General features: G+C 41.0%; 1 protein-coding gene and 1 pseudogene across 1 annotated transcript; both read right to left on the minus strand.

Annotated features, from left to right (window-relative positions):
* Positions 1-356: 356 nt before the first annotated feature.
* Positions 357-3629, minus strand: SPTSSA (serine palmitoyltransferase small subunit A). Its single transcript, XM_053474826.1, has 2 exons — positions 3381-3629; positions 357-1065 (listed from the first exon to the last, which is right to left on the minus strand). Exons 1-2 carry the CDS (start codon positions 3517-3519, stop codon positions 962-964), a joined length of 243 nt encoding a protein of 80 aa, XP_053330801.1. The 5' UTR covers positions 3520-3629; the 3' UTR covers positions 357-961.
* A 7190-nt stretch (positions 3630-10819) lies between these two features.
* Positions 10820-11655, minus strand: LOC128504413 (dnaJ homolog subfamily C member 17-like; annotated as a pseudogene).
* Between the last annotated feature and the right edge of the window lie 5325 nt (positions 11656-16980).

Below are 16980 nucleotides of genomic sequence, written 5' to 3' on the forward strand. Positions count from 1 at the left end.
TTGAATTAGGGGTTAGTCATTTGTTTAATGCTAGGTAATTTATACAAACCTTTGCTTACTGCTTATCTTACTAATAATAAAACAAAATCTACGCATTCTTTAAAGCCAGTTGCGTGATCCTCCTCTCCCTCTCTCTGGCGTCTGCGCCAAAGGCTGCGTATAGCCGAGTGGGCCAGCATGGGTTGTAGCCCTACGTCAAGACAGGGTGCAAGCAAAACTGAGCCAAGCAGGATTAAACTCCATCTCCTGTATTTTGGTCCTTAATGGGATTTGTCAGCATGAAGTTGGTTACTGGGCTTGCTCGAAGCCTGAATATATAATTTATAGATACCCACATTATTCCGTCATGCCTCATATCACTTTCACAAGCATACCACGTTTTTATTTAAATTATAGTTTTACATCCCACATATATATTTATAAAATAATGACAAAAATCTTAAGTAACTAGATTTATTGATTTACTTCAAGTCCTTTGGGGGAGGAATGTATTTAAGCAATCATATTGGTGATTGAATATAAACTGTACATGTGTTAATTATTTTACACACACAAGTGCAGATTTGTGTAAAGAAAGCTCATTGTTAGAGACACTGCAAGTTCAGACCCACTAAATGTTAAAAAAAAAACTCACTAAATAAAATGTTTACAGTGCAATATTTAAAATGATGACAAGAAAGGTACTGTCTTGCAGTTACCAGAATGGCTTGTGAATCAGTGTAAACCCCTCTGCACAAACAAACAGATAAAAAACACCAAAAAAGCTAAAAATACAGTTTCCACTGTTTAAAAAAGCGTCCTCCAGATTTCATGGGGTAGTTGTCAGATGATCTCCAATCCCACGAGGACTTGTTAGGTGTCCCACACGATGCTAGCTTCTGGTTTCTGTCCTGGTGCCCGACATGCCGGCAGAGAGAAACATGCTCCCTTCCAAGTCCTTGCTGTGCAGCGCTTTCCTAGGTCATTGAACAATCTCAAAGTAGTGCAAGATTGCCAGTATGTGCTGAGGCATGAATATGTATCCAGTGTACAGGGCCATTCCCACAATGGACACCAACATTGAATCTGAGGTGTGCAGGTTAAGAAATACAAGGTTTCAGCTAGAAAAACGTAATCAAATAGATCCATTTAGTCAGTAAAAGCTGTGACAGTCCCCTTGGCATTTCACCACTATCCCAGTTTGCTAAGATCAGCCCAATGTGATGCCACACCACAACAGAGAGGTATAAATCAATCAAGTGTAATAACATTTCGTAAAAATCACCGATTTTTTTTTTTTTTGTTTTGTTTTAGTGCACTTTGAAAATGTACGCTTCTGGAATTCTTCTGCCTCTGCCATCAGGATGACTAGAAAAGTCAAGGTTATAGAGGATATATATCGTTTGTATTAACACTCGACCACATTCTTTTTCTAGACCTCAACAGGAAGATCTTTCCTTTCCACAAAAAAAGTATTTCAAGAGAGGAGATCTAGGAGGAGGAGATCTAGAGAACCTGAATTACCAGGAGGTACATGGGCACCGAATCGCCGCTACATTGTATAGTAGGTACGACTGGGTGGCCAGTACATAATAGAGACAAGATGCCTAGTGTATCATTCTGTATGCTGAGTTTTGATCTATGGCAGCTTGTCCTTTAAGGACCTGCGTCTGCTGATGTGGGGTCAGCTCTGTGAGGTGGGTCAGGATCCAGATCAGCTCACATCCCCATCCACGCTTGCAGTAGCTGCTCCAGAAGCCATGGCTGTATCTTTGCAGGCAGGACACAGTACTATTCACTGTGATTATTCTACGTTTATAACTAAACACATCATTCCTATTTTTGGAAACTGGGCTTGTCATGTGACACAAAGTCAGGCACTGGTAGACTGTTGGCATAGCATCTTAAACGCTTCCGTGTTTGATGCAATTAACATTCAAAGTGACAGATCTGGAAAGGTTTATTTGCTTAACACTCCAGAGAGCACAAAAAGTAGAGCAGCAGCTTTAAAGGGGGGGATTCCCACCACTTATATTCTTTTGTTATCCTCTGGCTGAAAGGAACATGTAACATTTGCTGAAAAAAAAATCTTAAAACGAAGTAATGGCGGAAACCTCTCGTGGATCAGAATGGGGCACTGGTTGTGACACAACAGAGAGCACTGTAACCCTATAAATACCTTTTCTGCAAATGACATCAAATGTCCTTATACAAGCCACGTATTTTACCAGAAATAGCAAAATACAACTGTAAAACTTTTTGTGTCTTTATTTGTACCAGTTAATTGATGACATAGTACCTAATGTTTACTGTAAACAATTTGTGTTGGATCAACAGCCAGGAAGATTTACAGTAAAAACAAAGTTTTAAAATTCCTAATAGTCTTTGTTCTACCAACATCAGAGGCTGATTGGCCCTCAAGCCAAAACCTAGATCTAAAAGGGTACAATTTGAAGGGACACTACGGTGTCCCAGGCAGCTTCCTGAAAAAGGAATGCATTTAAAAGTACTTTAATACGCATTCTTCCTTTAAGATGTGCACTCCAACTTTTGGGGAGGGGGGTATGGGAAAAGTTTCTATGGGAGTGAGGATTCTGCAGAATCCATCACGAGCAGCTTGGAGGTTAGCCCTGGACCTCACATATGATCCTCGGGTGCAAAACCGGACCAATTTTGTACATCGCTACTACATGTTTCCCCATAAGACATTTCTTCAGCGAGACATAAAAAGACGCAGCAGAAACTTTAATGGCTCAATGAGACCTAACCGAAGGGTATGTTTGCTGTGTCAGCATATTACTTACCATGTACAAGGTTACTCGAATGAATGAATGTATCCATATCTCATATTAAATTACACTAGAAAGCACGGCGGCACAATAGAAGTCTTTGTTCCAGCGTTACGCAATCAGCAATGTGTTTAAACCAATATACTAAGCGCAGACCCAGTTTGGAGCTCTTTATAGCTCCCAAAACCAATATTGAAATTAACGCTTTATAAACCAGGATATTCTGCAATCGCCATGTACTTTAAATATTACAAGGAATGCATTAAGATGGAGAGAATTGGGAGTTCCTTTTTGTTCTTAAAATTATGAGTCACCAAGGTGGAAATGCTAGATAATTTACATTTCTCTAAGTATCACTAACTTTATCAGCAGGTAGCTTACACAACTGCCATAACCCAAACTGAATCATGTTTGAATGGGACACGCCTAATGCATGTTCCACGTTTAGATAACCACTAACACAGTAGCCACTTTATTCCATCTATTTGGTAATACTTACATGCTGCGCACACACATATGTATATATGTGATCCAGTGGTATACAATTAACCCTTTAATGAACGCAACCTACAGGAATGTCTGCATCTACTATACAGCCTGTAAAAAGGATACTGAAGACTGTCCTCTCCCAAGGCTCCAGCATGTAGAGCGCTGTCACCAGCAGGTACTGGTAGTACAGCCATGACATCCGCTTCCAGGCCCGACCCAAGGATCCCGGGGGACTTGAAACTTCTTCGCAAGAGCCCTTCATTCTCCCCGTTACTGGGAACGGTCCGTGACAGGACACGTAGCAAAGGGTAACTCGGCGACGGACCACGGAAAGGCTCAAATCACCCTTCCCCTTCCTCTCGCCTTCCGTCCACTCCCCGCTCCAACGAACGCGTGAGGTAAACGCCTGTTCCTGGTGCGCGATCATGTGACCCGAGCTCCGCCTTCATTAAGAGGATTGAGGAGTTACCTCAGAAGTCGGTTAGTGTTCACTTTTAATAACGTGTAAAAGTGTGGAAAATAATTCAGTAATAGAGCTTACAACACATGTAATATATAATGCGAGCGGGGACTTCATTCACGTTACAGTCAGTGCGCTCTGGGCAGAACCTAGTGTGGGCCCAAGCAGTGCCTGGGAAACCCGTATACAAGCACATAGCTGTCATATACTATTACATATACCCTAAACTTGCGTGGGCCCAAACAGAGCATAACCGAGAAACCTGGAAATAAGCAAATATATATCTATAACAACACACACACACACACACACACACACACACACACACACACACACACACACACACACACACATATATATATCACAAGTTAAGGGATATATACACATCATACCTATTAAAACCTATTAAAACTCTAACTTGTCGGTTGAATACCAGAACATACGCCAAAAGACCCCCGAGAAGCCCGATATATGTGGGAAATAATTCTTCAGGCATAATATCTCGAAATGAAAAAGAAAGAAATACACGTAGCGTAATACTGCTACAAGAGATAAAGCTTAAAGTAACCTGAGAGGTGACACACGTCATCTTATGGGCTGAGAGTGATAGGAGTAAATCCTGCTTTACGTTCCTTAGATAACAAAACCTCCTGGTGTGCAGATATGATATATAAATATAATATTACAGTATATATCGAATATATAATATACATGATATATATATCGAAATGATATATAATTGATCCAAGCAGGCTGTAGGTTTTGAGTCTTGTCTCGATCCGCTCTCAGCTTGTAATACAGAACATTGTATTTCTCCGGATCACGCGTGTTACCGCTCTAACCTGCTTTAACTTTTTGTATATTTGATTATTTTTTTTTATTTTGCGATACCATGTCTGAAGATTTATATCCCATCTTTGGAAATTAAGTTTATTTTTTTAATATATATATATATATATATATATATATATATATATATATTTTATTTTTTTTAATGGGCAATTTTTGTTACATGGTATACACTGGATCAAAAATATTTTTTATTTATTATACGTAGCGCACCTTGTATTTATTTTGTAACAAGAGTAAAAGAAACTTTAAATTCAGGTGCAGCAATATTTATTGTTTCATTTTTCATAATATTTGAAACATGTTACAATTGTAAATTGATTTGGAAATGTATGCTTTGAATTGAGTGCCAGTAAAATGCACATGAATTAAAGCTGCTGTTCCCATAGACAAAAATATCTTTTCATATATACCGTAATCCCATGTAGGTTACAAGGAAGACATTAAAGGAAAATATATGGGCCTGTGTATCCTGGATACATTGGATTAAAACATTGAAGCAGCATTATTTCTAGCAACACATGTTGTGTTACAAATGTGAGTTTGATACGATCCTGGAGACTGTGGAGCTGCTGCCCGGCAAAAAAATAAATGTTTACTTGACTTTGTAAATGTTTCTGAGCCTTTTGTGGAATGGAGGTGAAGACCCATGGAATAATCATAAGGTTTTATGACTAACGGGGCTTTCTTTAACTATAAATGTAATTTAGAAGTTCACTAAACATATTTGATTTTGCTATAGGGCTTGGTGATAGATTTCAATTCAATTATTATTATTATTTATTATGTTTTTATTTATATAGTGCCAAGAATTGCTAGAATTTACACACACTAAGACAAACTGATACTTGTCTAACTTTTGTTTCTCCCATTCCAGTTTTTGTATGATAATTGTGATGAGAGAGAGAGAGAGAGAGAGAGAGAGAGAGAGAGAGAGAGAGAGAAAGAAAAAGAAAGAACACTTGTTTGTTTTTCAGCAAGTTGGAAAATACCCTTCCCGCCACTCTGTTTTTATCTCATCTATCTCTAGCCTGAAATGTAAATGAGCAATCTCAATCAGGGCCATGTTGGTAATTGGTATCATTGCGCGTTGTGTTTAACACTGCTCCATAGTACCTGACAGGGGTCGGCACCAACATTGCTCATGGTGGACATTTCCTGGGGTCTGTGGTGGACAATTTAATGATGTTCTATGGACCTCACAGGCCTTGTCGCAGACACTTTGCCTATCTCTGATAGCTGACAATGTGCATGACACGTGTATAAAGCTAAAGAATCAATTACTTGTAAGCTTGTAGTAGAAGTATTATTAAACACTAATCTACAAACACCAGACAAGCCAGAAGGCTTGTTTTATCCCTCAGAAATCTCATGGTGCTGCCACAACCACAAGGGATTCTGGGTAGCTACATGCAAATAAGGTCAACAATGATCACCTTTTGCCTCTATATCCACTTTATACATGCTGTCAGCTGCATGTGAAAAGCACGTCTCCTGGGAAAACGGTCAATGTAGCAATCCTAGACGATTAAGAGCTTGTCATAGAATCAGAAATGAGGCTTTGGTCTCACGTCACTTCTTTTCCTGCCCAGGTCTCAATGTCGTATAGCAATTATTCTATGAAATATGGCATGTATCTTTGTATAGATCAAATGGAATAAATAGCCGTTGTGACAAATGTTACAGTAATACACTTAATAAACCTAATATCCTGTAGAATATTGTTACTTAGCATTTGGTTTATGGGTGTACTGGAAACTTTGCAGACTTCAGTACTTTTTTTTGGTCATAGAAGTCAGCTATTTACTAGCCCTGGTTTATAGAAAGCCATTGCTTAACCATTAGCCATTGTAAAGATCAAAAACATTCACTGTAAATGGATTGAGTTGTACAGACAAGTCTTGTGATCTGTCGCCTAAAATAATAAAGTGTTTCTAATGTTTAAGGAAAGCGGGGAAAGAAAAATATCTGGTATCTGTTAGCAACGTCTAACAGAATCACCTGGCTGCGTAGCATTGCTGGGTGTCATGCAGTTCTGTGAACTATTTCCTCTTACCACCCGGTTATGGGAAAGGGTGCGGCAAGCCAGTTAGTTCAATGGGTTTAATGGCCTTTAAATGGTTGTTTCCGTGAGTCACTCCAAGCACGTGAGTCTATTCACAAAGTACAGTAGGCTATTTGAACTATCTTGTGGCCAGTGGGCTCACTGATACGAGCAACACATCCAATGCAGTTGTGTGTCTGTGAGTGCATTGTTAACTCTTTGTGGCCTTAGTATTACAGAACTCAGCAAGGTGTTTACTGAGCGAATAGAATTAAAATAATAACAACACCGTTGCTCTTGTGGTTGCAGAAGAAGAGGAAAAAAGAAATCATATCGTAAACGTCGTAAACCCGCAGCTCTAAGTTGCAATGATATGTATAGAAACAACAAGAAATGGGTCTATAAATCAGTATTCTTTTTCTAAGTGCCTTTATTACATAAATGACTATAATTATGAGGTCACAAAATCTACACCCCCTAAAACCAAAGTCTTCCTTTTTGGCCATGGGGGACGTTGGGCCATGTGAGACGTATGGTCATATGATACTCAAACGCTAGCAGAGATATTCAGTGAATAGTTTCTATTACCCCTTTTCCCAAGCGATCTTGTATAATAAAAGTGTAGTCACATTCTGAGGTTTGTTTTACAGCCCATGCTTCCAATGCAGTCTCCCCTGGCAACTAGATTTAGGATTAAGTTAATGTGCAACCCGTCTGAGACTGCTAGACAAGCTCATTTAACAGTGGAGAACAATGGGGTTATCAGAAAATTACTTACATGCCCTCAAACCATACATAACAATGTTCCTAAATAGAAGCTATATTAGCAGTGATCAATGCAATTTATCCAATATATAATATATATTATTATTATTATACCAAGGCATGTTATTCCTTGCTTTATGAAGTATTATTTTGCAAACAGTTTAAAAGCTAAATCTACTATCTATAAAATGTATGTAAATATAAAGAACATTAAGACCTTAGAAGATGCGTATAGCTGAGTGTTCATCATGTGCACCTTTCACCATATTGGGTGAAATGGTATACCCATCATTTGGTTCTTTTTGTCCAACAGTGGTAATAGGGAATTACTCCAATGCATGTACTCAAATAAAAAAAAATTTCAGACTACCTGGGTCAGTACGTATGAATATTATAAGTATGAGCTGTATACACTGGAACGAAGATTGCAAGCCAGGCCTTGTCGTCCAACGTGATGCCTGACCTCACAAATGCTCTACTGGATGGACGGGGAAAAATCCCAGATTACGCAACCTCTGTGCAATCAGAGTCAGGAACAGCAGCTTTGAACAAAACAGCACTTTATTTTAATCACTTAAACCCCAAAAACCAAATCATAAAAAGAAAACCTAGCTCCCAATTGGAGCCCTCTCTAACTGAACTATGCTGGTCCAGACTGACCAGTCTAATCACCCACTACCTCAACCTCCCAGCCAGACCCAGCTATGCCAGGCTCTGGAAAACCTCCCCCAGACAGCACACAAAATGTCCAGGCAGGTATTGCCTCACTTGACTCAGGGATGGTCTTCTTCGGGGCCTCTCCTTGCCCTGGGAGCACAGGGAACTTCCTCTTCCCCCAACAGTCTCTCTGAGTATCAGGCTCCAGTGGTTTTTAATGCCTAGCACCTGTGCCTGATGCCGGCCTCATAGAAATCCCGTACTGGATCCTGCAGACTTCTAGCCTCCTGGAAAAGCCGGCATGGATTTTCCACAGAATGGGGGAATGGAGCATTGGCCCACCCTGCTCTCCAATTGCTCCACCCCAGGGACCCATATGTATAATCTGCATAGCAGCTGTACTCAGATGCCATGCTAATCATCTCCCTGGGGTTCACAATCTCACATATCCTCCCCACCAGCTCAGAACCATGGGGCTGAGCGACCATGGGACTAAGCAGCTCTGCTGATGACGTCCCTCTTAGGTTGGCATCAGGGGGTTTTCCTTTCCACACACCATAAACGCGTCCTGGTATTGGAGACTTTCTCCTTGTATCGATCTGCCCTTCTGGATTTCTGCAACCATCAGTGAATGGGAAACACACTGCACAGCCACGTCTCTTCTCCATCGTAGCTTGCTCATCAAAAAGTTGTACCCTGTGTGGTCTACACGATACAGCCAAGTGCACTCCATCTTACAGCTGTTTCCCAGTAGCTTGTTCACCATCACTCCATTTAATGCCGAGCCCATGTTTATGGCCATTTACCCTAGATGCATGTAAAGGATGGACCTTACTGTCGCCTGTAGAAGGTTCCATCTTTGAAGTAGGGTTTCTACTGGGACTGGGACCACCTGCTCCCTGGAGCAGCTTACTGCCATGTTGCTCTGCTAGTTGGTCAGTACTTCCAGCACCATGCATAGTCCCAGAGCCGGCCTTAGGTGTTCTGGCGCCCTGTGCGGACTACTCCTCTGGTGCCCCCCCATCCCAAAAAAAGAAAGGAATAAAAACTTGTAACAAAACCCCAATCACTATATACTACGCCAAACATTGATGTGGTGTAGGCCTACCACTTCATTGGCTGGCTTAGTAATAGGGATGCACCGAAACGAATTCTGGACTGAAACCGAAAGTGCAGCATTTACCTGGCCAAAACCGAATATGACCCCCCCACACACCATAAAGAAATCTAACACTTTTATTTAAAGTAAGTAACACACCAAAATAGGACAAAACAATTAAATAACAATATTATATATATATATATATATATATATATATATATATGATTAACAGCAATCACATTCCTATCATGCCCAGGCATACCCAGATTCCAGGATGTACTCGCAGACTTGGCATGATAGGAGTATGATTGCCCTATCTACCCCTTCTCACTCCCTTCTGCCCTATCTACCCCTTCTCACTCCCTTCTCCCTATCTACCCCCTTTCCCCTCCCTCACTCCCTTCTCCCTATCTACCCCCTCCTAACTATCTACCCTTTTCCCTTTGAAGTTCACTTACCTTTCAGGAGTCCTGCGGTGGGGGTGCAAGGCCTCTGCCTCCCAGCTCTGCCACTGTATGGAACAGTATAGAGTAATGGGAGTTATGATGTACTTTTAAAGCATAATTAGAGCATGAAAAAGACATTGGAAATGGTACAGCATAACACCCATCACTCTCACACAATTACAAATCCACACATATACCAATCCACACGTATACCAATCCACACGTATACCAATCCACACACATACCAATCCACACACATACACCAATCCACACATATATACCAATCCACACACATACCAATCCACACATTCTAATCCACACGTATACCAATCCACACGTACACTAATCCACACATATACCAATCCACACATACACATATCCACACATATATACCAATCCACACACATATATACCAATCCACACACATATATACCAATCCACACACATATATACCAATCCACACATATATACCAATCCACACATATATACCAATCCACACATATACACCAATCCACACATATACTCATGCACACATATACTAATGCACACATATACCAATCCACACATACTAATCCACTCTCACTCGCACTGAATGCTTTCCTACCTTTCCTCTTTTCTCCTTACAGCTTCTTTTCCTCCTCTTCGCTCCTCTTCTTCAGTTCTTCTGTCCTCTCTGTCTTCTTCCGGGTCAGAGGGCACGGACAGCGGTGGGCGCGGCTTCAGTGCTGTGCGCCGGGATCTGACAACAAACCCCGGCGCACAGCAGCTGTTGCCGCGCGGATCACAAGGGAGCGATATTCGAGGTCTTTAACAGACCTCCGGCTCCCTTGAGCGATTTTAAGCCGGGTTCAAGGGAGATCCTTGAACCGGCTTAAAATCACTCAAGGGAGCCGGTGGTCTTGCGAGCCTGCTCCTCCAGCGGCGGACATTACTGTCCGTCTCTGGAGGGGTGCCGGGTGCCTCCCTGATGAGCGGCACCCGCCCCCCCCGCTAGGTACGCTACTGGCGGCGGACCCCGCGGTGGCTCCCCCTGGAGTGTGGCGCCCTGTGCGGTCGCACAGGTCGCACACCCCAAAGGCCGGCCCTGCATAGTCCCTCCATCACTTAGGCCATAATGGTTATTTTCCATGCCATTCTTCATCACAGTCTTTTCCTCCAGACAGCTTGTTTTGTACTGTATGTGCTCACTTGCTGCTTGTACAATTTGTAACGTTTCAGATACTGTGTCCATTTTTCTGCCCCCTGGCAAGAAATGTTATTGAAAAAAGAAAACAAAAAAAAGTAGCTAGCATTTTGATTCCTCATCTTCTTTCTGCATTTGTTCTATTAATCGCTGACGCTCTGCTGCTTGTCTCATCTTCATCAGAACCAAGCTTTCAAAGTCGCACTCTGACCTTAAAGGTCCCTGGGAGGTGGAAACTGACTGAGTAGAGAAGTTTGGGTTGATGTTACTAATCTTCTCTGGTGGAGGGCTGCCAATCCATGATATTCACAATGGATTGTTAAGTAGTCCAGTTTCATTCTTTACCGCCAGTTCAGCTGCTTTCAATGTGGCAAACTCGACAATTGCTGTCCCCTTCTTACTGGACACAAGTACGTTTTGCACTTCTCCATACTTCTGCAACAGCCTCATTAGAACCTCTTCTGAATATCCACCTCTTGTGTCGTCGTCTTTTTTGCATTTCCACTTAAGCTTGATTTTAGCGGTTGTCTCACCTGTGCTGCTGCTGCTGCTTTGTTTACCTTGTAATCTCTGATTGATTTCCGACTTGATTTGTTCCCGCACCAGCCTTTGTTCCTGCAACTGTTGTATCTCTTGAAGTTTTGCTGACGTGTCAACACAATGTTTTTCTCTAAGTGAGATTTTCTCCCTCAAGCTGGCCAATAGTTTGTTGCAGTTCCTCCTGTAATTGTGCTGCTTGGTTTTTAACCTTTATTAATTCATGTTCTTTTAGCATACACTCATCAGTCAGCTTTTTGTTCTTGCAGATCTGTTTCCAAACATACTCTGACTGCTCAATCGTACACTGATTCAGTTCAGTTTTCTCACAGTAGGTGGCAAATTCCACGCACATCTTTGCTGTTGTAAGTGAAAATGTCTTTCTTTAAGTCTGACTTCATGTCCTCTGGCTCTTTGTACAGTCCTATTAATGAACACGTCACCAGAGAACTGCTGTTTTCATTAGTATAGTATAGTATAGTAGGTTGAAAAAAGACTTAAGTCCATGAAGTTCAACCTTTCACACATACCTAGTTCTAAAGTTGAGCCAACAGACGGCAAAAACCCTACTTGGGGCAATTACCAATTATGCCACAACAGGGAAAAAAAATCCTTCTTAATTCCATGATGGCAATCAGATTACTCCCTAGATCAACTATCTAATACTACTGTCCTTTTAACAGTTTGTTATGTTTAACCAGAAAAGCATCCAGACCTTTCTTAAAAATATCCACAGAGTTGGATAATACAAAATCCTTAGGCAGAGAACAGTATTGTTCTTACTGTGAAGAACCCTTTCCTATGCTGATGCAGAAATCTCCTTTCCTCCAGTCTCAACTGATGACCCCGTGTCTTTTGTAGAGACCTCTTGGTGAATAGATCACTAGAGAGCTGTTTATACTGACCCTGTATGGATTTGTACAATGTGATCAGATCCCCTCTTAGACGTCTCTTTTCACGTGAAAACAAGTTCAGTTTTTCTAGTCTTATACAGACAGTACTGGAATCATATCAAATCCCCCCTTAAGAACCCTTTCCTTCTCGTGTAAATAAATTCATTTTTTCACAACATTCTTTTTTATTTATTTTGTAGATTACCTCTGCAGCTTTTAAGAACTGATACACCGATTTCTCTTGTATATTCAAAGGATGGGGTCTTGCCATTGACTTATACAGAGGCAAAATTATATTTCTCTCACGTACATCGTTATTTTTTTTTTATAGATGACAATATATAACTGGCCATTGCAGTAGTTGACTGACATTGAACATTGTTGCTAACTTTACTACTAAAGTATTCCCAAATCCATGTAATTTAATCATTTTCCTAACACAACCTCATTGAACGTATCATTTGCACATTTACTTATTCTCACAAAATGCATAACTTGGCACCATTACAACCTCGCCCTTCCTCTTCTTAACTTAATTACTTGGAACCTGCTTTGAATTTTCTTGGATTTCATCTAACAAAGTCTATATATTCTTGTTACATTTTTTGGGATGGCATCCAACAGTCCAATTACTCTTGCTTCCCTTCTGGAGGAGCCTGTAATGGGATAAGTGGAACAACTCCATCCCCTACAACTGGCACACACCCTAGCTTTACCAGGATGTTTCCAAGTTTACCAACTGGAGAGAGTTAAACTGGGCTTTTGGTCCCCTAGGATGATCTATAAGCTCACCCGAGCCAAGGACATAATAGAACAAAATCCAGGGCTCCCAGGTGCCGCAGAGAGTCTGGACATTATGTGTGGCATTGAGCAGACTGACTAATAGACACAAAGACATAGCATGGACGGCCATTAAAGGCGGCCTCCCCCTAAAGGACATTTCTTCATGCTAGGGGGTTCAGACACAGTGCATCGTGGCGGAGGAGACTTCACTGCACCTGTTCTGGCAATGTTCTTTTGCAAAGGGTTTGTTTCCATCCCTGGAAATCCAAAGACTCTGTGTAGAGGAAGTTCCTGTCCTACAGGAACTCACATGTAGGGTGCCATAGAAGAAGAAGCTTGGTGCCTAATGTGTTGTGTTAAGGGCACTTTGTGGTTTGCCAGGAACCGCCTCATCCTGAGAATGGAGCAGGTCACTGTCTGAGACGGTTGCAGGCTGATCTTCAGGCGTAAAGTAGGTGACAAATATTTCCTATACCAAACATCCATTACAAACGAAATTCTCTTGGATTTCAATAGTTCATTCTAAAAGACTTTCATCACCAAAAAGTTCCCCGTTACCTAACTTTAATAGCCAAGCTGCAAAACCATTTTTTGTGCATCAGTTCTCATGTACCTCCAAGCTCAACTGCATTTCAAACTGATTCCAACAGCTTAAACTCTCTTGGCACAGTCAACTACACATAAAAACTGTCGCTAATCTCCACCAAGTATAATTCATTTGTTACCGAAAAGGACTTTTATCATTCATAAGTTCCTGGAGCAATCTAATCATTTCATCCAGAATCAACTCATCATGGCTAATCAAATAAGTTTTGCTTCTCAAAGCAATTTTGCATCTACAGAAGCACCCCGTACACGCGAAGTGGAGGTACTTCGGCACAGGCATTTTTACCGTACAGCCTCCTGAAAGCATATTTGCATTAATACCGGCCGTTGCCATTGCTAGTGCTAAGTCACCATTACCCAATGAGGTGCTCGATAGAAGCTTGTACAAAAATGTTTACTGAGACCAACTACGCTATCCAAGAAAACGCATGTATCCTTTATATACAACGGCAATGTTTTTGTTTTTTTTAAAACTTCTTCTTAACTTGCTTCCAAATTAAATTCGGAAGTGTTTTTTTTTAATGACTCACTTGTACTGATGGTTAATTCAGAATCCTAATTAGTTTTGCTTGCAGCAGTCAAATCAGATTAAAAGTCTTCTATCATGTATTCTTTGTACTTGTTCCACATTTCTAACGGATTTGAAGGTGATCCATATAAACTAATCCGAGCGTATAATTCACGCAATAATTTGGGCGTTTGAAAAGTTACAGCATCTTCTAAAGCTTTATCGCACTCTTCGCCATCTGCTAGCAAGCCTCGTTTTTCTGCTCCTTCCTTAAAAGTGGAACGCTCAAGTCCGTCTACAGTACATAGATCTTTAAAGCTTTTGGCATCTCACACTTCTCCCTCTGATTGGAGTACATTTGCGCAACGATAGGGTCTCCTTGTTCTTTTCTTTCTTCCTATACATTTTTTATTGCTAAATGTGTAATGAGAAGGGCCCTCTGTTTGTAGGTATCGGTGGACTTTTGCACAACACGCAATCAGACTCAAACAGGCGTTAATAGTAGCGTCTTTTACTCTTTCCATTGCAGACATTTCTTTTCATCTTGAAAATAGACATTGTGTTAATCTTCCAGATGTACAGCTAACCTCATTGTAGTGTGAGATTTCTCCTGGGTTTTAAACCCAAATATCCTCCATAGAGTTTCTAGAGTGCGCATGTATTGCGCGTCCGTTAAGAACTTGATTTCTAGAGTTTGAGGATCTCTCAATGTTTGCACAATCATATCCTTTGTACACACATCGATCAGCCAAAACATTATGACCACTGACATTAAATCAGTATGCATAAAATTCCATTAAATGTATGTCGTTGACTATATAAATTCTATCCCACTAGCCTGGGTCTCCACGTGGAAACAACCTGGGATAAATCATAGGATGTACCTCAGGTCTAATACATGCCTGAAGAATCGTATTCATTATGCAATTATATACATTTATACCGCATTAAAATGGTTGTTCTCCATCATTCTTTCAAAAACCGCGGCTATTTCGTGTTTGCTTTGATCGTCGTTTTCTTTTGTGTGTTTATTTTCATTGTTACTGTCGGAGGCTCCCGATTTTCTTGGCGTGCCTTCTCGGCTTCTGCTTGTTCAATTTCATGCATCATTTTCTATGCCAGCCGTAAGTTCTGCAAGTTGTTCCGTAAGATCTTCATTGCACCCCTCATTTTCTGGGCATTGCATTTTATTTTAAGCAGAGCCGCTTCAGGGTCTGACGTGGTTAATTGTGCAGACTTAGACCTGTTCCCATTAGAGCGGGGATGCTTTGTGATCAATTAGTATCTTAGCCACGTTTTCCTCTTTTAGATATACTCTCCTCCTACTACACCCTTCTGACAACTAATTGTAAATTATTTATTAAATAGGCACTCAGCAAAAAATATATTCAAAGTTTATCTTCATTAACCCTTCTTCTTATAAATACTCTTTTTTGTGAGCGTTTAAAGAGAAAACTTTCATTTTTGACTGGGTCTTCTACCCTTTTCTGTCTAAATCAACTTCGACGCACAATGCGCTTGGAGCAAAAATTGTCATAAATCATTTGATCTTGTGCCTTTTGTCCTGTCTAAATAGACTACTGTTCAGAGCGTAAGCTTTTGGGGCCCACAGACGCCCACAGGTTCTGTATCATTTAGATTACTTGACATTTGCAAAAATCCAAACGATTTTTAGCCTAAAGGGCTAATCGCGGTATAATACCAGTAAAATTAGCTTGCAAACATAACAGCAAAATGGCAGTAAAATTGCCTCTAGGGGGTGACACTGGTTTTCAATCAATTATATTCAACAGTGTATTTTACTTTGAAGGTAAATGGGCGTGTTACAGTTAATTTAGCTTTAGAAAGCCACTTATAAACTGTTCTGTTTGAAAACAAGGCAATAACATACTGCATTCCCTATTTTTCCCTTATCTCTCTTTTCTTACTCCCTTTCTTCCATCTTTTTTTCAGTTTTTCTCTTTTCACTCCCTCTTTCTTCTTTCTCTACCTCTTTTTCTATTTTTCCTCTCTTTCTTTAACTCCCTATTTCCTCTCTAACTTTTTCTTCGTTCATTTCTCCATTGCTGTTACTATCTTTCTTCCTTCTCTCCCCCTCTTCTCCTACCCTCTCCCCTTATATTTCTCTCTTCTGTCTCTACCGCTTTTTTCTGTCTTCCCTTTCCCCTCCTTCTCACTTCCCTATTTTATTCACCCCTCACACCACCAAAGGCACACATTATGCAGCAGCACTTTTTCCTTTACACTGCCTTATGACACCTGGGATATCAGTTGTAGGACATGTCTCTACAGCAGCGAGGGAGTTACCCAGTACCCTTTAAATTAAATGGTCAGGAAACAAAATGTGTTGTCTGAAACTGAATGCACCAAAAACCTAATGAAAAATCATCTGAATTGATCATGCTCACATGCATAAGTCTAACTATGTTTCTCCTGAGTAGAAAAGGTTTCACAATGCAGTCCTTATTGCCCTTCTTTTTAACCCCTTCAACACCGGCGTCCTCGCACTGCGTCTTCCCTTGAAGACTGCAGTTTTTTTTTTAAATATTTCAATTCCGTGCTCGTGATTCGCTTCAAAGCGATCACGTGCACGGAACTGAGGGGGAGTGGCTGCTACGGATCGCTGGGGACACCCAGCAGTCAGTAGCCGCCGCCCCTCGCGATCCCAGCGTTCATAGCGATGACGTACCTGGTACGTCCCGGTCTGGCGGTGACGTATGACCAGGAAATACCTGGTACATCCTGGTCCTGAAGGGGTTAAAGAATGTTTTTGTATCTGCCACACACGGACGGGCTACCATAAGACATTTTCAGTCCCAGTACCGACGATCCTGCACCCTCCATGCCATCTCTCTTAACTCATAACCTGTACCGACATGCTCGGCCACAA

The sequence above is a fragment of the Spea bombifrons genome, chromosome 9 (genome assembly GCF_027358695.1).
Source record: "Spea bombifrons isolate aSpeBom1 chromosome 9, aSpeBom1.2.pri, whole genome shotgun sequence".
Lineage (NCBI taxonomy): Eukaryota > Metazoa > Chordata > Amphibia > Anura > Pelobatidae > Spea > Spea bombifrons.